At 55.1% G+C, this 21,460-nt stretch overlaps 1 protein-coding gene across 1 annotated transcript in view; it reads left to right on the top strand.

Moving 5' to 3' along the window:
• DHX34 (DExH-box helicase 34) overlaps positions 1-19,606 on the top strand; it is a 37,693-nt gene extending 18,087 nt beyond the window's left edge. Inside the window, exons 8-17 of the mRNA XM_090260104.1 lie at positions 505-698; positions 1,549-1,650; positions 12,144-12,383; positions 12,661-12,834; positions 13,194-13,311; positions 14,536-14,645; positions 17,222-17,509; positions 18,290-18,466; positions 18,670-18,808; positions 19,410-19,606. Of these exons, the coding sequence (XP_090116230.1) occupies positions 505-698; positions 1,549-1,650; positions 12,144-12,383; positions 12,661-12,834; positions 13,194-13,311; positions 14,536-14,645; positions 17,222-17,509; positions 18,290-18,466; positions 18,670-18,808; positions 19,410-19,543 (1,676 nt within the window). The 3' untranslated portion in view covers positions 19,544-19,606. The remainder of the gene's footprint in view (positions 1-504; positions 699-1,548; positions 1,651-12,143; positions 12,384-12,660; positions 12,835-13,193; positions 13,312-14,535; positions 14,646-17,221; positions 17,510-18,289; positions 18,467-18,669; positions 18,809-19,409) is intronic.
• The last annotated feature ends 1,854 nt before the right edge of the window (positions 19,607-21,460 follow it).

Here is a 21,460-nt window from a genome sequence, read left to right as displayed (position 1 = left end):
CAGGGCACATGCCTGGATTACAGGCCGGGTCACCAGTTGGGGGCGCACGAGAGGCAACCACACATTGATGTCTCTCTCCCTCTCTTTCTCCCTCTCTTCCTCTCTCTCTAAAAATAAATAAGTTAAAACTTTAAAAAAGAAGAAAAGTTGTATATAAAAATATATATATGGCAGGAAAAGACAGGCAGGCCAGATTACAGCTGGCGTGGCATCATGTTCTGGAGGGAGGACAGAGGCCCGTGGCAGGTTAAATTCAGTGCCGGGAAGAAACATAAAGCCAGGCACCGGGGAGGGGCTGCTGGGGGAGCTGGTAGTGAGGAGAAAAGCAGCAGCCAGTGCTCAGTGCCCACCACATGCCCACCCGAGATGGGCAAACTGAGGCCTTGCCCAAGGTCACAGGACTGGAAAGCGCAGTGTGTCCATTTGGCTTCTGGGCCCTTTGTGTGTGGGGGTGGGGTGGAGGGAGGGCGGGTGGGGGTGCTCAGCTTACCGCCCTCCCCCCAGGGAAGATGCTCATCCTGGGCTCCATGTGCCACCTGGCGGAGCCCGTGCTCACCATCGCGGCCGCCCTCAGCGTCCAGTCGCCCTTCACCCGCAGCGCCCAGAGCAACCCGGAATGTGCGGCTGCGCGGCGGCCCCTGGAGAGTGACCAGGGAGACCCCTTCACGCTCTTCAATGTCTTCAATACCTGGGTGCAGGTGAGGCTGGCGGCGGGGCCACCCCGTCTGTTTTTTGTTTTTTGTTTTAATTATTTATTTGTTTGTTTGTTTATTTTTAGAGAGAGGGCAAAGGAGAAAGAGGGAGAGAAACATCACTGTGTGGTTGCTTCTCACTTGCGCCCCCAACTGGGGACCTGACATGCAACCTAGTCCCGTGCCCTGACTGGGGATCAAACCAGCGACACTTGGCTCGCAGGCTGACGCTCAATCCACTGAGCCACAGCAGCCAGGGCTTTGTCTGTCAGTTTTTACAGGGTCAGGGCCTCCCTGAGGCTGTGGCTCCTCCTCACGCGCCTTCCCCCACCCCGCCTCCAGCCCATGGACTCCGGAGTCCTGGAGATCAGCAGGTGCAGAGCTCAGGCCTGAGGGAGCCTGGGGCTCTCTCCAGAACTGAGTAAAGCCAGTGCCATCGGGAGAAAGTCCAGGCTCCTAGGGTAGCACCTGTTTATCCTAAAACACGTTCCCTGAGTCCCCATTCTGGGTCTTGTCCTGTGCTGGGCAGTGCTGGGGACCCTGCCCTCCTGGGGCTCACAGTCCAGTGCAGGAAGCCAGACATGTCCCTAGACAGGGGCCACCCAGAATGAGCTGAGAGAGCTGGGAGGGGGTATCTGACCCAGGTGGTCTGGGAGGGCTTCCTGTAGGAAGGGGGCAGTGGGGCTGAGACCTGAAAGAAAGAAGAAAGCAGGTGTCAGGGAGGGCTGGTAGGTCTTTGACATGCCTTGCGTCCTCCTGGTGGCTGGTGTTCAGACCCACGCTGCGGTGGGAAGTCAGCCCCCCAGCCGTCCCTCAGCTGGCCAGGCCCTGACACCTCGTGTCTCCCTCCGTCCAGGTGAAATCTGAACAGAGCAGAAACTCACGCAAGTGGTGCCGCCGCCGGGGCATAGAGGAGCATCGGCTGTATGAGATGGCCAACCTGCGGCGCCAGTTCAAGGTGAGGCTCAGGACCTGGGTGGGGGGGAGGCAGCCCCACCTGGACGGCTGGGGTGGCCGGGGTGGAGGGGAGGCAGAATGAGCACACCCACGCACGCTCCAGAACAGTCTCTTTCCTTCTCTAACAGAGGGATCAGGGCCCCACCCTACAGCCACCTCCCCCAGCATTTGGATGGAAATCCAGGAGGGTTCCAGGGGCGGAGTGCAGGGTCAGCTGACATGTGCCTGGTCCTCACGAAGAACCGTTCCCTCTGGAGCAGGGGTGCCGAGCTGGCTGCACACCAGGGCTGAGTGCTGAGAGGCAGTGTAGGGCAGCAGTCAGAGGCCCCGAATCTAGAGCCCAATGTCCCAGCATCAAAGCCCAGCTCTGCCATTTGCCAGCCATGCGACCCTGGGCAGGTGACTGTGTCTCTCCGGGCCTTAGCTCTGCCTCTGAGCCGGGGAAGAGAACAGTACCCGCCTCACAGAGAGCCTGCGGGATGAGGAGAGCTGCCTCCAGCGCCTCCGCTCGGTTGGAAACTGCTCTGCCCAGCAGAGGTTTCACGACCACGAGGAACACATCTTTCCAGGACACTGAATTATGTCTGGGGGGAAGGGAGGCGGCTGCTCTCTCTAGGGGAGACCAGCAATCAGACCTCCATCCCTCATGCCTTTTATTGAGGAGGATACACAGGGGAGATACAAGGTCAAAATTCATGATTCATCAATAGTTTGGAGGTGTTAGGATTACAGTTGTCAGATACAGATTACAAGGATCAATATAGAGGGCACAGTGACCACCAGTCTGTGTCAGGGTCTATTAAACACCTTGACGCCACACTGGCACTAGGTACAAGGCTTCATACATTTCTTGCTAGAGATTGTTTATACTTAGCTAAGAGATAAGGAAAAGCAGAGCCAGTTACAAAGCATAATGAGCATTCTTTAACTCCAATTCCCATGGAAACCCTCTGAGTGGCTTTCGGTCATGTCTCCCACGCAGCCTTTGTTGAGACTTAAAGACAAGCCGGGGGGGGGGGGTTGGCAATCAGGCTCCTAAACCACAAGGAGCAGTTCCCCACATCTCCCCCTTTTTTGTTTTTTGTAATACCTATAATAGAAAGGTCTATAAAGCTTGCTACTTGCTTTTCTCAAGTACGATTACGGGTAAATAACTTGCAGATGCATTGGAGGACACAGGGTATAACAACGATTAATAAACATCCAGCTACCCCCATTATCTGTATATGTAAATTTAGTCCTTGAAACCAGTTCTTTTGGGTTAAGCCATTGAAGGTTGTCACTTAGGGTTTGAAACACCTTTTGTCTAGCAAGCTGCTTACTGCCCATGAGCTGCTGATGGAGTTCAAACCGCAATTGATCAATCTGGCCTTTAAGGCTGGTAGAAAAGGCCCCCGGAAGACGATGCTGGATGTCTACCCAGGAATGCTGGCTGGAATTCCACCTCAAGGGAGTAACGCAGAGTTTTGAAAACCCTGGGTCACAAGTGAGCTGTTTCCTGGTAATCAGGGCATCCTGACTCCCCAGCCACAGTACGGCCGCGTCCACGGCTGAGAGTCGGGCCAGGATTTCCTGATCAATGCGAGTCTGCTGCATCATCTCCTTAGTGGTGCTGGTGATCAGGGCTTCCACTGTGTGGGCAGTCCGGACAGGCTCCATGAGGGCAGTCGCAGCGGTGGCAGCAGTAGCAAGGACAGTAACAGCAGAGAACACAAGCAACAAGAGTGCCTATAAAACACCGGACTCTCAGCGAGAGCTCGATTGCGTGCGGTGAGACCTCTAGGGTCTCGCCATTTCCTGGTGACATTAACTGGCAACCAAGTTTCTGATTGCCTCCATACCGTGAAGATGGTTGTTAAATTAAGCTGAGTGACATTGGTCCAAGTAATGCAGCTAGTGTAAATAGAGCCAGCAGTAACATGAAGATGATATACATTAAAGGAGTGATTATAGTTAAGCTGAGGCACTCCAGAAATAGCAAGAAACAAGTAAGGGTGGGAGGTGCACAAAGTAACCCATGCCTTGCTTAAGGTTTTGATATTAAAGTAACTTTTTCCTGTCTCAGAACCCTGACTATATGAGAAAAGTCCTATAACTTTTCTATAAATGGCAGTCCCATTTTCCATATATTTACGTGCTGTGGGCTACTATGGTTTTGAGACGTAATGCGAATAATGGGAGCCCCAGTACCTATCCCTGTCCACGCTGGCTTGGCATGGGTAACATGGGGAGATGCCTTAACTAGACCATTGCTGGTATTTCCTTTAATTTTCCAATAAGCTCCCCAATTCTCAGCTTGTAAGGGGGTGCCAGGAGTTCTTCTAACGGAGGCCTCTGTGCTCCTGCAGAAAGACCATGGAATAGTCTTTGCTGGCTGGTTAATTGGCTCACAAAGAGGCAACTCCGGGGGAGTCCTGGCTGAGGACTGATATTCTCTTCGGATCCCAGCTGTTCCTATCATGGATGTACTAGTTTGCTACTTTCCCTTATAAACAGCATGGACATAAAACTGATTCATTAGAGGTAAACACAGGGTGCCAGATAGCATGGAGAAGCAGGCAGGCAAATGCTCTGATATATACATAGTGTTGGTAAGGACGGGTGACCTATGTTTGTTTGCTTCTAAAGGCCCGTCAGGTGGGAGCCAGGTGCCTCCTGTCCACTTGGTGTCGTTCTTGGACAGAGGAGGATCGAGTCCATGGCTCCAATATACATGTTCTGTCTCAGCAGAGAGGCCCAGACCTCCGAGACAGGTTAATATGGCTGTAATCGTTAGAGTTCTCAGAATTGGAGGGCACTATAGTTAAAAAAGCTAGGAAACGGTTTTCAGGGGTGTCCTGCACTCCAGTGTTTTTTATTACTTCCTCAACTTTATTATCAAGGAATTTGAGGTCTCCCCAAGTTATTGTCCTAGGTTCAGGAGGGGCTGCGTGCCCCCCCACCCCTCTTGCCCGTCTCCTCTGCCGCTACCGCCGAGCTTGGCTCCGAGCTTGGCTCCCGCGGCATCAGCGCTCGTTTATTCCCAGCTGAGACAGCTGGTCGGTCAGGTCCTCGAGTCGCCTGATCCGGGCCGACGGGGTGGTCCGCAGGCACAGGCTGTCCCCCACGGTATGGTTCCACTCTTTGCCGGTGGCCAAAGAGGTCCTGTGGAGGTAGAAACACAGGCATATCCCCTCCCCCGGTTAGCAGATCAGCCAGGCCCTCCCAGTTCTGTGTTCGTTGAGGGTCCCGGTACAGCACTAGGGGGCGGGCTTCTCTGTCTTCCGGCCCATGACAGCAGAAGTGTTTTTCAATAGGAGTAGTAAAGGAATCATCACAATTTAAAAAATTATAAGTATAAATTGCTAGATTAATTAGTTTCTTCGGGGAGGACTCCATACTCCCCCTTTTTTGTTTTTTAAGAAGGTTTTTGAAAGTATGGTGGGCCCGTCCAACTATGGCTTGGCCTGTTGGGTTATATGGAATTCCTGTTTTATGTTTAACGTCCTATCTTTGTAAAAATTCTTGGGTGGAGCGGGCTGTATAGCCTGCCCATTGTCAGTTTTTATTTGCTGTGGCCGTCCCCAGAAACTAAATGCCTCGAGCCAGTGTGCCCAAATATGCTTAGCAGGTTCTCCTGTAAGAGCAGAGGCATGGAATGCTCCAGAACAAGTATCTGTAGATATAGGGAGATATTTAAACTTCCCAAAAGGTGGGTAATGGGTGACATCTGTTTGCCAAATTGGTCAGAGGGCCAGTCCTTGAGGGCTGGTCCCACTGCTGGGAGGCGCCGCACCCAGCGCCTGGCAATCTACGCCTTCCCGAATAATTTGCTTAGCCTGAGAGCGAGGGATGCCCGATTCTCTGCCAAGTGCTTGAGAATTTTGGTGGTAAAACTGATGAGCGGCAACACTGACTGAGGCGTCAGCACGTTCGTTGCCTCTGTCACAGGGCCTGGAAGGCCTGAGGGAGAGCGAATGTGGGTGACAAATACAGGATGTGATCTCCTATCAATTAGACTTTGTAAAGTTAGGAATAAACTAAGTAACTGGGGAGCTATAGCCTCCTTAAGTAAAGCTTGATCTGTGTGGAGTACAGTATACACCGTGTAGCCAGAGTCACAGACTAGACTCGGGTTCACTTGGCCATTGTTGGAGGGCCACGATGGCTCCAGAGTTCTCAGCTCTCTGGGCGGATGAGTGGCTGTGAGTTACACAGTCTCTCCAGCTCTGACCTTCTCTCCATGTAATGGCTGCTTTTCCAGTTTTTCCTGATCCATCTATGAAAATAGTTTTTGCCTCAGATATTGGGGTAGGACTAATTTTACTTTTAATACGTAGATTTAATTGAGGTGTATTTTGTAAAAGTTTACCTGAAGGAAGATTGATCTCGAGCTTTCCAACATAATCAGCTATAACGCATTGGAAGTCCAGAGATTGACTAAAAAGCTGTTCTAAGTACGCTTGAGTTAGAGGCAAGTGGCTAGCCTCCGGGTCATAGCCAAATAATTGCTGAGCTCCATCTCGCCTGTTGATTATTAGCTGACAAAGGGCAGAGATATAAGTAGTTATAGTTTTCTGCGGTTGGTGAGAGAGAAACAGCCATTCAATCATAGTGAGCTGAGGCTGCGGCTGTCCCAGAAGTCCCGTAGGGGAGCGTAACGCAGGAAAGAAAAGAAGCCTAATTGGGTAGGAAGGGTTAATTCTTTCCATTTGTCTTGTTCTAATGTGCTGACTTACAATGTCAAGTTCTTTTAAAGCCTGAGGAGACAGCGTAGCAGATGAGTTTAAATCTGGGTCTCCCTTTAGGGTAAGCTGTTGAGTAGCTATGCCTAAACGGGGCCATATCCAATTAATAACTCCTAATAATTGCTGAAGATTGGTAAGGGTTAACGGGGTAGAAGGAACAATTTCTACCGCTTGAGGTCGTATTGCCTATTAAATAAGGTGAAACCTAAATACTGCCAACGCTGACACTGCTGGACTTTTTCTGGCGCTCTCTGTAAGCCTGATGGAGGGACTGTTTTTTGTAGGAGTTCAAAGGTTTTAGCTAATTGCGCCTGTGAAGAGGCGGCTATTCAGATGTCATCCACGTAATGATAAATGACAGAGTCAGGGAGAGCTTGCCTGACAGGTTATAAAGCTTGGTGAACAGAGTACTGACAAATAGTGGGGCTGTTTAACATTCCTTGAGGAAGAACTTTCCACTGATATCTTTGTAAGGGCTGAGAATTATTGATGCCTGGGATGGAGAAGGCAAAGCATTCCTTATCCTTTTCAGCTAAGGGAATAGTGAAAAAGCAGTCTTTTAAATCAATAACTAGCAAAGGCCAGTCTTTAGGAATGAAAGCCGGGTTAGGAACTCCAGGTTGAAGAGATCCCATTGGCTGTATAATTTCACTTATTTTTCTAAGATCATGAATAAGTCCATTTTCCTGACTTTTTTTGAACTACAAAAATAGGTCTGTTCCAAGGGGTATAGGACAGCTCTCTCTATATGTTCTGCTTCCAGATGTGCTTGTACTAATTTTTGAGCCTGTAATAATTTCGCCCATCTGAGTGGCCTCTGGTCCACCCACACGGGCGTATCAGAAAGCCACGTGAGGGGGAGAGGAGATCTACGAACAGTGGCCACTAGGGAAAAGGAGGCAAGTTTATAGTCATGCCCCACTGAGTGAGCAAATCTCTTCCCCAGATGTTAAGGGGGGCCTGCAGGACGTAGGGTTGAATCCATCAGGACCGTAACAACGGAGGGTCCACGCACTTCTTTTAGGCTGTGAGACGCCTCCTAATGCAGTAATGGTTAAGTCTCCTTCAGTTAGGGATCAGTTGGGCGGCCAAAATTGGCTGGTATGACAGAGACGTTAGCCCCAGTATCCAGCAGTCCTTGGAAGGTTTTGTCTTTAATTTTTACGTCTAGAAGTGGCTTTTGTAGTTTAATAGAGGCAGCCCCCCCAAAAAACATTGGTGATCAGTGCTGCCAGAGCCTTTATTCCCTCTTTTAACATTCTGAGTTGCAGGCACAGCGTAAGGAAGAAGTATAAGCTGGGCTCTGCGGGTGTTAGTTAGCAGGTATGGTACGATAGCCCGTGGCTTGTACCATAACTATAATTTCTCCACCAAAATCAGAGTCAATAACTCCTGGCTGAGTAATAACACCCTTAACAGTAAGGCTAGATCGGCCAATTATTAAACCTACATATCGTTTAGGCAAAGGTCCCCATACTCCAGTAGGAGCAACATAAATGTGATCTTGTTCTTTAAGAGTTAATTGCTGGGTGGTGACCAAGCCCAGCCCTGCGCTCCCGCTTGTCTGCGACTGGGCACTGCCCTGAGTCCAAGACATTTGATTGCTGGGGCCTTGGGGGCTCCTGTTGTGGTTCCGGGCGCTGGAGCTTGCGCCCCCCTGCCAGTTTCCCTCATTATCGGGGCGCTAGCCATTCGTCGTTTTTGTCAGATTTAGATTTGCAGTCCCTGGCCCAATGTTTGCCCCTGCCGCAGCAAGGACAGTCCTTTTTTGGAGGCTCAGAATTCCCTTTCTGATTATTGCCGCACTCCTTCCTAAGGTGGCCTGTTTTCCCACAGGCGAAGCATCTAATCTCTTTTTGACTTTTGGTGGTCGCCCTAGTGATGGCTGCGGCGAGCAGAGACACCTTATAATTCTCCGTGCCAGTATTTTGACAGGCTTGGATAAACTAACATTTTGAAAGTTTTGTTTAATAGGCCGAAGAACTGTTTTACAGTCTTCATTAGCGTCCTCAAAGGCCAATTGGAGTAAGAGAGTCGCTGCTGCCTCGGAACTTTCAATTTGTTTATGAATAGCTTCCCGCAGTCTGTCAATGAAGTCTAGGAACGACTCCGTGGCTCCCTGTCCGACGTTAACAAAGGAGGTCCGCCCTCTCGTTTTTCGCCTCCGGAACCGCTCTTAGGGCTTTGAACTCCGCTTGGGAGCACTGAGCAGAAGTTTGAGGATTTAAAGCTGCTTGTTGCTCAGGAGTTTCAAATTCATTCACTCCCAACAGCACATCCAGCTGCACTGGGTTTTCAGCCCCAGCATTGGCCTCTGCTGGGCGGCGGCACCTGCCCGTACACTCCGAACCCCGGGCAGCAGATTGTGTGGGCGTGAGGGCAGCTCTAGCCAAAGCCGTATGAGAGCCGTCTGTTATAGCGTGTAACAGCCCCCGAGTGTACGGGCTCTGGGGTCCCTTGTCTCTAATCCTTTGCTTTAAATCCTTATAAACTTCAGAAGGCACCCGCTCATGATGAGGTTGCTGCCGGTTCCGTGAAATAAGGGGGAAAGCTGGGAAAGCTGCCAGGTGTCCTGCCTTCGCGGCTTCCCCGAGGCCCTGCTGCATGCTGACAGGGGTGTGCATATCCGGGGTGGCAGGAGCCGGGTTCACCGGTTGCACCAGAGGATATGACGATGCTGAAGGGACAGAGGGAGTGCGAAATAGATTCCCCAATGAATTGTCCTCAGATGAATCCCGCGAGGGCAGATTCTCCTCTCTTCCTGCCCCTTCCTCTTGATCGGGGAATTCGCCGTCTGTGTCTGATGCTTCCTGAGCTGGAAGTTTCTGTGTATGAACAGGAGCTAAAGCTGTTCTCACTGTGCTCCAGGTCGGTAAGCTCTGAGGCCCAGTAGGGGTCCCGTTTTCCTGAAACCACTTTAATTTTTCTCCAACCTTTTCCCAAACCTGTAAATCTAATGAGCCCTTGTCTGGAAACCAGGGGCGATGTTCCTTAACAGTTTGCTGTAAGTTAATCAAATGCTTTTCCTTAATTTGACATCCAGCTCCTTTTATCAGTTGCTGTAGCAACCGAAAACAAAGCTCTTGTTCTTCAGATAACCCTGACCCTGTGCTTTCACGGGTAGTGGGTCCCTTTTTATCGGTTTTGGCCTTGCCCTTTTATCCTGCCTCTTGTTTAAAGCGGACCAGTAATTTTCCTGACTTTATAAACTAGGGACTAATTGGTGTAGTGGGTCGGAGTGTGCTGCTTGTGAGAAGGGCTCCCGAGGTGTCCCCCCCCCCCCCCCCCGGTCATCCCTACCTCTCTTACGGGCCTCTGCTTCTCTCCCAGCCGTCTAGAACAACTGGAAGGGCTCGGAGTGCTGAATGACCAGTTCTTATTTTGCACGTCCCCGGACGAGCCAAGAATTATATTACTGCGAAGGGAATTTTCTATGAGGCGCCTACACGTCTCGGGGGATGGCCCCAGACACCTCTGCTAGGTCCCCACTCACGTAGGGACACCCGAGAATTCGGGCCAGAGGGAGGAAGTGCCTCTTGCCTTCGGAGCTCGGTCATCACCGGAGCCCTCATATAAATCCTATTTCTGGCCTAAAGCTTCTCTCGCTCTCATAAAATCCTATTCGGGGGGAGACGCCACGGGGTTGGGCCGTGAGTGCCTGTGACTGTGTCCCTGGTGTTGCACGGACTCTGACTTGCGGCTGGCGGGAGCCTAGTGCTCTAACCTGGTCCGTGTACCAGCTTATCCTGTCACGGGAGACTTCACGTGGCGGGCGCCCTATCGGCTTTTAAGTGCTCGACCCGTGCCCGCAGTTTGGTGGCGATTTATTGAATGAGAGAAGCCAAAATGGCCCTTTAGTGAGTGAGAGGAGACAAAGGCAAAACCAAAACCCCTGCCAGAGAGAGTGGCAGGAAAAAATCCTCCCTTCCCGAACTAAACCACACAGGCAGCCTTTTCCAGAAAGAGCCTGGGGGCTGCAGCCCTTACTGTGGGCCAAGGCGCCAAAATTCCCGTCCGTGCAGTGTGGTTGTCCGTGGTCTGGGTCTCGGCCCCGCAGCCATTCCAGGTGTCGCTTCTCTTGAGTGCCTGCCCCTCCTCCGGGCGCCAGATGAGGCGGAGGTGCCTCCCACGCCCCAGCTCGGTTGGAAGCTGCTCTGCCCAGCAGAGGTTTCACGACCACGAGGAACACATCTTTCCAGGACACTGAATTATGTCTAGGGGGAAGGGAGGCAGCTGCTCTCTAGGGGAGACCAGCAATCAGACCTCCGTCCCTCGTGCCTTTTATTGAGGAGGATACACAGGGGAGATACAAGGTCAAAATTCATGAATCATCAATAGTTTGGAGGTGTTAGGATTACAGTTGACGGTTACAGATTACAAGGATCAATATAGAGGGCACAGTGACTACCAGTCTGTGTCAGGGTCTATTAAACATCTTGACACCACACTGGCACTAGGTACAAGGCTTCATACATTCCTTGCTAGAGATTGTTTATACTTAACTAAGAGATAAGGAAAAGCAGAGCAAGTTACAAAGCATAATGAGCATTCTTTAACTCCAATTCCCATGGAAACCCTCTGAGTGGCTTTTGGTCATGTCTCCCACGCAGCCTTCTGTTGAAACTTAGAGACAAGCCAGGGGGGCAGCAAGTCAGGCTCAGGCCGGGGCTACAGCTGCCGAAACCACAAGGCGCGGCTCCCCACAGTGGGATTCAGGGAGATTGCACATGCACAGCTGCAGGGTTTCTCTTTCTTATCACGTGGTCCCGCACCGTGCTCATGTCGTGAATGTGCCGTGGTCATCTTCCCACTTGAGAACAAGAAGTTGTGCTTCATACGTCCCAGTGGCCACATGTGTGCTCGGAGGGAAACTCACCTGCAAGCGTCCCTGGGGTGATCCATCCCCTTTGGTGGCAGATCGGCAGATCAAGGCCCAGAGTGGGCAGGCACCTGACCAAGGCCTCTGTACAATTTCAGGGGGTCCCCACATTGGGGACCAGCGATGTCCTGACCGTTTCCTCGGTGGGCCCCAGACGCATGAAACTAACAAAGTGGGGGCCGCCCCTCTCTCCCCCCTCTCTCTCACACACACACACACACACACACACACACACACACACACACACACACACGATGTTCTATATCCTTCATGGGCTGGGGCTCAGTGAGAAACAGTGTCCTGCCCAGTAGAGTCTCTGAAGACTGTTCACAAAGGTGTGTGCGGGGTGAAGGGCAGGGCGTCCCTAAGGCGCATCACAGTCCCCTGAGGGGCTGTGGAATCCAGGTTCCTGCCCGCCCCCAGGATTCTGAGTCAATTTTATGGGGAGGGACCTAGGATGTGGCATTTTCACCGGTGCCCATGGCCCAGATCCTGCTGCTGGCAGGAGGACCCCCTCTGAGATACGGGCCTGAGGGGCAGGTCGGAGCCCAGGAAGACCCTGGGTGGTGACCGCTGGCCTGCACTCCTTCCTCCCCATCTCCCTCCCATCCTGGCCTAGGCGTCCAATGGCCAGCAGCAGCGACAGCGCCCCCATGGAGCCCTCGTCTGTGCAGGCACTGTGCAACGCTGCTCTCCTCTGGCACCTTTCAGCCCCCAGTGGGGAGGTACTGGGAGTCTCCCCATTTTGCGTTTGAGAAAAATCATGGCCCAGAAGGGTGACATCGCTTGCCAGCAAGTGGCAGGCCCCACCCTTGAAACTGTGCCTGGGTCCAGGGCCCACCCATTCCGTCTGCCCTGTGTCCCTCACTTGGGCCTGTCTGCCCCCAGGAGCTGTTGGAGGACCACAGGCTGCTGCCCGGGGCCCAGGCCCCAAAGCCGGGGGACAGCTATAGCCGGCTGCGGGAGCGCCGGGAGCGCCGCGCGCTCTACCAGCTGAAGCGGCAGCACGAGGAGGGCGCGGGGCGCCGGCGCAAGGTGCTGCGGCTGCAGCAGGAGCAGGACTGCGGCTCCAGCGATGAGGACCGGGGCACAGCCCCCCAGGGGGCCAGCGACAGCGTGGACATCCAGGTGGGGCACCACGGGGCTGTCTGGGGTCTGGGGCAGGCGGCGGTGTTTACCAGAGTGAGGACAGGACCCTGCCCTGGGGTCAGAGGGGACATGGCCTTGTCCTGGGGGTTGGAGGGGATAGGACCCTGTCCTGGGGCCTGAGGGGACACAGCCCTGCCTCCACTTCGGGTGACAGGTGTCTGGACAGCACCTGGCCCCAGCAGTCTGCAGGACCCCTGGGGTCCGCGTGTCCTGGGACAAGCCCCTTGGGCCCCTCCTTCCCCCACGTTCCCACCAGGACGTGAAGTTTAAGCTGCGGCACAACCTGGAGCAGCTGCAGGCGGCCGCCAGCTCGGCCCAGGCGCTGACCCGGGACCAGATGGCCCTGCTCAAGCTGGTGCTGGGCCGGGGCCTCTACCCGCAGCTCGCCGTCCCGGACCCGTTCAACAGCGGCCGCAAGGACTCGGACCAGGTGCGCCTCCTTCCCGCCCCCAGTCCCGCCGCCTGTGCTTTGCGCTCAGCACGCCCTCCTCGCATTTGCTCTGTGCCTTGACCAAAACAATCCTGGCCCTGCCTTCTGGGGCTCACAGTCCAGACAGATGACCCAGACTGGTTGGGGCGGGGCTGGGCTGGGGATCCCGAGGCTGGGGAACACAGAGGGGCCCCAGGCCAGCCGGGGCGGGCTCAGGCAGGACTCCCCGAGGAGGAGACTTCTGAGCGGGGCCCCAGAGGAGGGAACATGGCCAAGAGGGAGGAGGAAGCGCACTTCAGGCAGCGGGAAGAGCGTGCCCGAGGGCCTCTGTCAGCCGGCGCTGCCTTTGGCCTCTGCAGATTTTCCACACGCAGGCCAAGCAGGGCACCGTGCTACACCCCACCTGCGTCTTCACCAGCAGCCCCGAGGTGCTGCACCCGCGGGAGCCGGAGGCCAGGGCCGGCTCCGGGAGCCAAGGTACCGGAAGCCCGAGCGGGGAGAGGAGTCCTCACCGGCTCAGCTCCCGCTTCGTTCCTCGCCACACTCTGCCTTTCTGCGCCTGCTGAGGTCGGACCTGCAGGCAGGGACGCCCCAAGAGCCAGACCGGGCCTTGACAGGGTCGCCTCCGCGCTGAGCCTCTCCCTCCCTGTGGCGGCGTGGGTGGCACTGGCAGTGACCACTCCCAGGGGCTGGGTGTTTGGCCTGTTGAGATCCTTCCGCGTGCTCTCTGACCTCCCCGGCTTCGCCCTGCCCTGGGGTTCTCCCGGCCCCTGCAGACTCGGAAGGCGGAGTTCAGGCCCGGCACGTGGCCTTGACTACCTTCTGGTCTGGCCGTAAAAGCCACCTCACCGAGTGGGGCACGCAGGCCAGGCTGGGCCCCAGCCCCAAGCGCCTCTCGGGAGGCGCAAGGACACCCGTTTTTCTCCTTGTTTGGAAATGAAGGAACACTCTGTGTTAACTCAAAAGATAAGGTTTTATTTAATTTCTTTAAGATTTGAAAAAAATTTTATTTTTAGTGAGAGGGGAAGAGAGAGAGAAACAGAGGGAGAGAAACGTCAATGTGTGGTTGCCTCTCACATGCCCCCAACTGGGGACCTGGCCCACAACCCAGGCACGAGCCTTGACTGGGAATCAAACCACCAACCCTTTGGTTCACAGACTGGCCTCAAAAAGATAAGGTTTTAATTTTAAACATCAAAGACAGAATTGGAAACTTACCTAATTTTTAACTGCTGTAAATCACTAGTCAGCTCACCTGCTTCTTATGACATCGTTTTTCTTCTGTTTTTTAATTTTGAAATTTGACTGCATCATCCAGGCAGACAGGCCCTCACCAGCTCCCGGGGCCGCCAGCATTTGCGGTCCTTACCTTTTCCGTCCCTTTGCTTTCACTGCCTTTTTGCTGGAGCATTTTAAGTCGCATTTCAGAGGTCATATCACTCAGTAATAATGCTGATGATGATGATGACTGGTTTGTTTTTAGCACTATCACAATGCTGTTACCACTCCTAACAAAATTAAGTATTTCTCAATATCCCTGAATAGCCAAAGTCATTTTCCATATGACAAAGTATTTAAAACTAAGGCACAGGCATGTTACTGTTACACCCGTGAGCGTGTCCTCCCTGTGGAGGGGGAGGGGCCTGGGGGAGGGGCTGCGGGGTGAGAGGGCGGGCCTAAGCGTGCTGTCCCCGCTTCCAGATGACAGGGACAACAAGATGAGCTGCAGGCACCAGCTCCTCACCTTCGTCTCCCTGCTGGAGACCAACAAGCCGTACCTGGTGAACTGTGTCCGTGTCCCCGCGCTCCAGGTGGGTCCCTGCCCCGCCTCCCGACTCCCAGGTGCGATGACTGCATCCCAGGGCAGGAGGCGCAGGTCGGGGCCTGAGGAGTCGACTCCCCGGCCGGAGGCTGCCCTTCCTCCTGCGCCTCGTTCTAGCCGTTCCCTGCCGAGCGCCTGCCGTGCCCCAGGAGCTGCCGCAGATGCTGAGGACACGGCGGCAAGCTCACCCAGACCCGTCCCGCTCTCCTGCAGTGGCCGCCTCTCGGGGGAGGATGGGAAACAGCCATAAACGCAGCACAGCACGCAGGGAGGTGTTGGAGGGTGGTATGAGCCCCAGGATGTGAAAAGGCTCAGGGGAAGAAGATTAGGAGGGTGGGTTGAGGGTGAGGGTAGGGGGCAGGTTCTAGTATGAAATTAGGCAACCTGGGTGGGCCCCATGGGGAAGGTACAGTTGAACAAAGACCTGAAGGGAAGGAGAGAGGGAGCCATTGGGATCCCTGGGAGGAGTATCCGGGCAGCAGCAAGTGCAAAGGCCCTGGGGCGCACGCACGCCTGGTGTGCCCAGGGAACAGCTGGGGCAGTCAGTTGGTGAGGGCAAGAATTAGGAGAAGTGAGGTCAGAGAGGAGGTCAGCGAGGCAGGTGAGACTGGAGCCATGCCCCCCACAAGGGCTTGGAGCAGCGCTGGGACAGGGTCTGACGAGGGGAGGACGCGAGGAGGCAGGAGGGGATGGTGGCTGGACGTGCTCAGATTGCAGATATACTTGTTCATGTAGCCAGGGAGCGAGTCCCGAAAACAGGAGCTGCCACACCTTGTGTGCTCCCTGTGTGCCACCCCGCGGTCCTCGGGCCGACTGCGATTCTCACAGGAGAGGTGAAGACAAGGCTCTGGGGCTTGCAGGGGTGCGCCACTTGCCTAAGCCATACAGCGAGCCAGTGGCCACCAGCCCGACACACCACAGGTGTCCTGTTACCAGCCCCCCCTCGCTTCAACCCCCGGGCATGTCGAGGGACAAGAGAAACCCTTCAGGAGCTTTCTGTTGCCACTGACTTCCTGACTCCACGAAAACTAGCTCTTCGCTGCTCGTTTCCGCTTGTTCGTTCGTTTCTTGAGCACCTGCCTTGCGCCGGCCACTAACGACTTGTCCGGGTGCTGGGGGTGCGGTCGTGATCAGAAGCAACAAAACCCCCTGTGTTCGTGGGGCTCACACATGCGTTGGGGAGCCAGACAGTGAACAGAGACAAATGTCAAGGATCAAGCCAGATGCTCATGGGGCGGCGCGGGGGGCTGAGCAGAGCCATCAGCAGCACTTCTGGGAGGAAACGGGGAGGCTGCCTGGTAGTTCAGCCTCCCTCCTTCCCCTGCACGTCTGTTCATGATGGAGAATCCGAGACAGACCCTGACATTGGCAGAATGCGTGCTGAGCCCTCTGTTCCGTCGCACAGGCCCCAAAACATCGACCCGTCCTGTAGCCAGTCCTGCCCCTTCCATTCCACCCGCCCATCCCGTAGAATTTTCCCCAACATGTTACGGTGATTTTCAGATAGAAAAGTTGGAAGAAGTGCATGGTGAGCACTCATATCCTCCTTCCCAAGATCTTCCAAATGACGTTGGTCCTCTGCTTGATGACATATCTGTCCTCTGTCCACTCACCACCCACTTCAATAGGTGTTTCTTTTTAATTTTTTTTTTTTTTTTTTTGAGAGAGGGGAAAGGAGAAAGAGGGGGAGAGAAACATCACTGTGTGGTTGCCTCTCACTCGCGCTCCCAACTGGGGACCTGACATGCAACCCAAGCGTGTGCCCTGACTGGGAATCGAACCAGCAACACTTGGTTCACAGGCGGATGCTCAATCCACTGAACCACAGCAGCCAGGGCTTTCTTTTTAATTTCTTAATGCGTTTCGTAGTTAATTGCTCACCTCAGGGCCCTTCACCCTTAAACACCTCAGCTGCATCCATTAACTCGTGTCCAGTGTTTGTATATTTGAGGGTAAAATGGACATAATGACGTGTACGAATGTCAGGGACATCATTTAATGGGGGTTGACAAAGACATATGTGGGTGTAACCCCCAGCCTGTGAGGAAGCAGACTTCCCTCGGCTGTCTGCCCCCGACCCGGGTAATGACCGTCTGCCTTAGAACATTCTCTGTGTTTCACTCTATTGGTGGTCTCTATTCATCTGTCTCTCCAAGTAGAATGTTGGCTCCGCGGGGGCAGGAGCTCAGTCTGTCTTGTTTATGGTTGTATCTCCAGCACCTGGAAGAGTGCCTGGCACAGAATAGGCGCGTGGTAAATGTTTGTTAGCAGGGTGGATGGATACAGTGGATAGACAAGTGGGTGGTGGACGGGTAGATGAGTGGGGGAACTGACGGGTACATTGGATGGACGGGTGGGTGGGTGGACAGGTGGACGGGTAGATGGATGGACAGGTGGATAGGTGAATGGATGGATCATTGGATGGATGGGTGGATGGATGGGTGGACAGGTGGACAGGTGGATGGATGAATGAGTGGGTGGGCAGGAACCTAGCCGGGTGGGGGCCCTTCTAAGATGGCGTCCTGCCCCTCACCCACTGCCTGTTTTCTGCCCCCTCTCTTCCAGTCTCTGCTGCTCTTCAGTCGGTCCCTGGACACCAACGGCGACTGCTCCCGCCTGGTGGCCGATGGCTGGCTGGAGCTCCAGCTTGCGGATAGTGAAAGTGCTGTCCGGCTCCTGGCGGCTGCCCTGCGGCTCCGGGCCCAATGGGAAAGTGCCCTGGACCGGCAGCTGGCCCGTCAGGCCAGTCGGCGGGGGCAGCTGGAGGAAGAGGAAGATGAGGAGGAGGCTCCCATCAACCGCCAGGAGGTGGCGGCCCTGAGCAGGGAGCTGCTGCAGTTCATGGCATCCAAGGTACCTGCCGCTGGTGCCCGTGCCACCTTGGCCAGAAGGGGCTCCCGCCACGGAGACAAAGCTCAGGAAGGCCTCGCTTCCAGTTCACTGTGCACATGTGGGGGGTTTCAAACCCAGGAGGTGGTGACAAACCCAAGGTCACACAGCTGGTAAGAGTTGGAGCCAGGATTTAACCCCCAGCACCTGGCTCCAGAGACCACACGATCAACCCTGGAGCCCTCATTCAGCAGATGCTTATTAAGCAGCTCCAGCTTGTGTGGAGGAGGTGCCCGCTTCACGCTTGGGGCTTGCAGGACGTGAGAGGGACGCTGTAGGGTACTTACTCATGGAGAACACACAGGACGATTTGGAGAGGGTGGATTTGGAACCAATCCCCCCACCTCTTAAGTTGGGGTTGAGAATTGATCCTGATTTTACTATGTGTGGTGGATAGGAGAGAAGGGTGCAATCCAGGATGACTTCCTGGAGGAGTGGAGGGACCCAGTGAACCTGGGAGAGAAGAAGAGGCTGACATGCTGGGGGGAGGAGGGGCAAGGTGGCCAGACTCACAGTCTGGATGTGGGCCCACAAGTGGCAGGGAGCAGGGGAGGGACCTGGGAAAGGCAGGTGAGATGGGGGATGGGGCATTGGGGCATGTTTTAGACAAGACTGGTCACGAGTGTCTGAAACAATGTTGTGATTGGCTTAAGCAACTGGCCCCCATAACTGAAAAGTCCAGGGGTGGCTCCAGGTGCTCTGATGGTGTCTCCCTGAGTCTGTCTCCTGCCTCTCTTTCCCCAGGTTCCCTACAGTCTCCGGCGGCTCACGGGGCTAGAAGCCCAGAACCTTTATGTGGGATCCCAGACCATCACAACTACCCCCAGTCTGCCTGGCCTCTTTGGCAGCTCTACCCTGTCCCCCCACCCCACCAAAGGGGGCTACGCAGTCACTGACTTCCTCACCTATAACTGCCTCACGGTGAGCATGGACCCCACCTTGTCCCCTCACTGTCTTGCCCCTGAACATGGGATTTTAGGGAGCCCACCCAACCACATTTCAACCTGGTCAAGGGGTGCAGTTTCAGAATGGGGCCGTCCACTGGAGGGTTTCTCAGAAGGGACCTGGGCTGGCTGTTGGGGGGCAGGGCCAGGGCAAAGCCCGAACGCAGCCCGCCCCTGCAGAGTGACACAGACCTGTACAGCGACTGTCTGCGCACCTTCTGGACCTGCCCCCACTGCGGCCTGCACATGCCCCTCACGCCGCTGGAGCGCATCGCCCACGAGAACAGCTGCCCCGAGGCCCCGCGGGACGGCCCTGCAGGTGAGGTTGTGGCAGTGGCGGCAGGGCATCTGAGCCCACCCAACCATCTGTCCATCCCACGGTGGTTTCCTGTGCATCTGAGCGTTCGCCGGATACTGGGGACCGACACCTGCAGCTCTCTGGTCTTGGCTGGTGCCACCTACGGCTTTGTCACAGAGACCCGGAGCCTGGGTTGGGGAGGGCCTGAAGGGCCACCACTTTCTCATTTCTGTCTGTCTGTCTGTCTCTCTTTGGTCTTTCTGTAGTCCACCTCTGGGTTTCTGTCTGTTTCTCTGTCCCTCTGTGGCTTTGTCTCTTGTTTTCTGTCGCACAGCTGACTGCCTTGGCCACATCCACTGTGTTGTTAGCCAGGGGGTGATGCAGCGGGCAGACAGTGTGCAGACCCCACCTCAGGGCAGTCTCTCTGTCTCTCCTCCTGGGACACAAGACTAAAGACTTGTCTCAGTGTGTATGTATTAATCAAGGAAGGCTTCCTGGAGGAGGCAGGGCCAGATACCCCAAAAGGCTGGGAGATCCTGAGTCCCTCAGGTGCCTGGGATTTGGGTGGGGGTGAGAACCTGCAGTGAGTGCCCCCTTCAGCCTCTCTTCTTCTCTCTCTTAGGGGCTGAGGAAGCCACCCCCGAACCCCAGCAGAAGACATCTGCCCTGCAGAGGCCTTACCACTGTGAGGCCTGTCAGAAAGACTTTCTGTTCACACCCACAGAGGTGCTGCGGCACCGGAGGCAGCATGTGTGAGCCCAGCTGGGCTGAGACTCCACCCGAACCCCACCCTGGGCTCAGAACTAGGATCTGGTTCCCCCACCCGCCACAGTGGGAGGGGGCGTGAATAAAGTCTGGCATACTCAGTCGGACCTTCAAGCCTGTGCCTGCCCGCCCAGAGGGTAGCAGCGGCCCCATTGGCCCTCCCCGTGGTCTGACGCTCATGCTGGCCAAGGCGTCCTGGGGGCAGATATGGCTCTCGCCTGGGTCTGTGGTCACGGCCTCTGCTTTGCCTTGAGCTGGGAAGACCCCGCACTGGCCCGTCCACATGTGTCACGTCAAGAGTTGGGGGGTGACTGTCACGTGGGACCACGGGCTGTACCGCAGGACCCCTCCACTCCCGGCATGGTCACCGGGCTCTCCCTCTGCGGGGCCTGTGGGCGGTTCTCAGCTGTCCCTGTGGGACTCCAGGCCCTGAGGTGCCTCCTGCCTGGGCCCAGGGGCGCCCCTGCCGCGGCCGTCTCCCCTTCCCTGGCAGCCATGCCTAGTCGCCACACCCCTCCGCTCCCTGCCCGGTGTAGTGGGAGCTGCCCCGCCCTCACCTCCCGCTGTCCGCACTCACCTCCCAGTGCACTCAGAGAGGCCCCCCAGCTTCTGGCTGACCACCCCAGTCTTGCCTCCGGCCCGACTGCGGCCTGGAGCCCGGGCCGCTGCCCCCACGTCCGGCTGCCTCCTTGGCATCGGCACTTGCAGCCTAACGGGTGTCTCGGGGTCACGCAAAGCCGACGCGGGCTGCCCTGGGGTCGCCCTTCTCACTGCGCCACGCAGCCGTTCGCCATTCACGTGCTTCTCTCTGCCCGCCCCCTGCCCCCTCTCCAACCAAGATGTTTAGGGAGTTCGTGCTCCCACAAATCAGAGGCCTCTGCCCCAGCTCGGAACAGGGCAGCTCCGTTCACCTGCTCAGGCCCAAATCCTCGGTGTCACCCTGGCCCCCCTCTCAGGCCCAAGTCCCCCATGTCACCCTGGCCCCCCTCTCCCGCCTGCATGCACTCAGCCAGTCCCATTGCTCCCCCTTTAAAGGGCCCAGCATCTGACCCCTGGCACCCCATGCAGGGACTGGCACCCCCTGCCTCCTCACTGGTCAATGTGGCTGCGTGTTCCTCCTTTGCACCTGCTGGAACTCTGTTCCATTTCACATGCACATGGAAATAGGACACTTAAACTTTTCAAATGCAAGATTATACCACCCATGGATCTGCGACTTGCACTGAGTGTAATTTGGAGAGCCTTCTGCGTCGGCACAGAGCCTGTGCGTTCCGTGAGGCTGCAGAGTGTGCCGTTAGGTGGCTGCGCTGCACGTTTATTTAGTTCACAGGGGGCGGGGGAGAGAGAGAGGGAAACATCGTTAGAGGGAAACATCGTTTGGTTGCCTCCCATAAGTGCTCCGACCCAGAATTGAACCTACAACCCAGGTATGTGCCGTGACTGGGAATCGAACCCCCAGCCTCTTGATTATGGGATGATGCTCCAACCAACTGAGCCACACTGGCCAGGGCCAGACAACTCATCTTTGTTCCTACAAACAAAGCTGGAGGTGGAATCACTGGTCCAAGGGGAGGTGCGCTTGTGCAGGTCATTCGGTAGATTCTCCCAAGTGCCCTTCCTGCAGGCTGTACCCATTTACGTTGTTTCCATTTGCCCTGAGGGCCCACGAGCCCGAGCATCTTTGCATATTATTCTGGGCCCTTCGTATTTCCTCCTCTGTGCTTTGACTATGTTTTTTCCTAGGTACATTGCCATTTTCTTACTGGTTTGTAATAGCGCTTTGTATCTTCTGGATCTTAAGCTTCATCATAGATGTTACAGACATTTTTTCCAGTGTGTAGCTTATCTTTTGGCTTTGTTTAAGGTGACTTGACTCAGACCTTTTCCTTTTTTTGGTTGTCAAACCTC

This window comes from Furipterus horrens, unplaced genomic scaffold (genome assembly GCF_987537825.1).
Source record: "Furipterus horrens unplaced genomic scaffold, mFurHor1.1.pri manual_scaffold_13, whole genome shotgun sequence".
In the NCBI taxonomy this organism is placed as follows: Eukaryota; Metazoa; Chordata; class Mammalia; order Chiroptera; family Furipteridae; genus Furipterus; species Furipterus horrens.
Note: the sequence above shows the minus strand (reverse complement) of the source record. Positions and strands in the feature narration are given on the sequence as shown.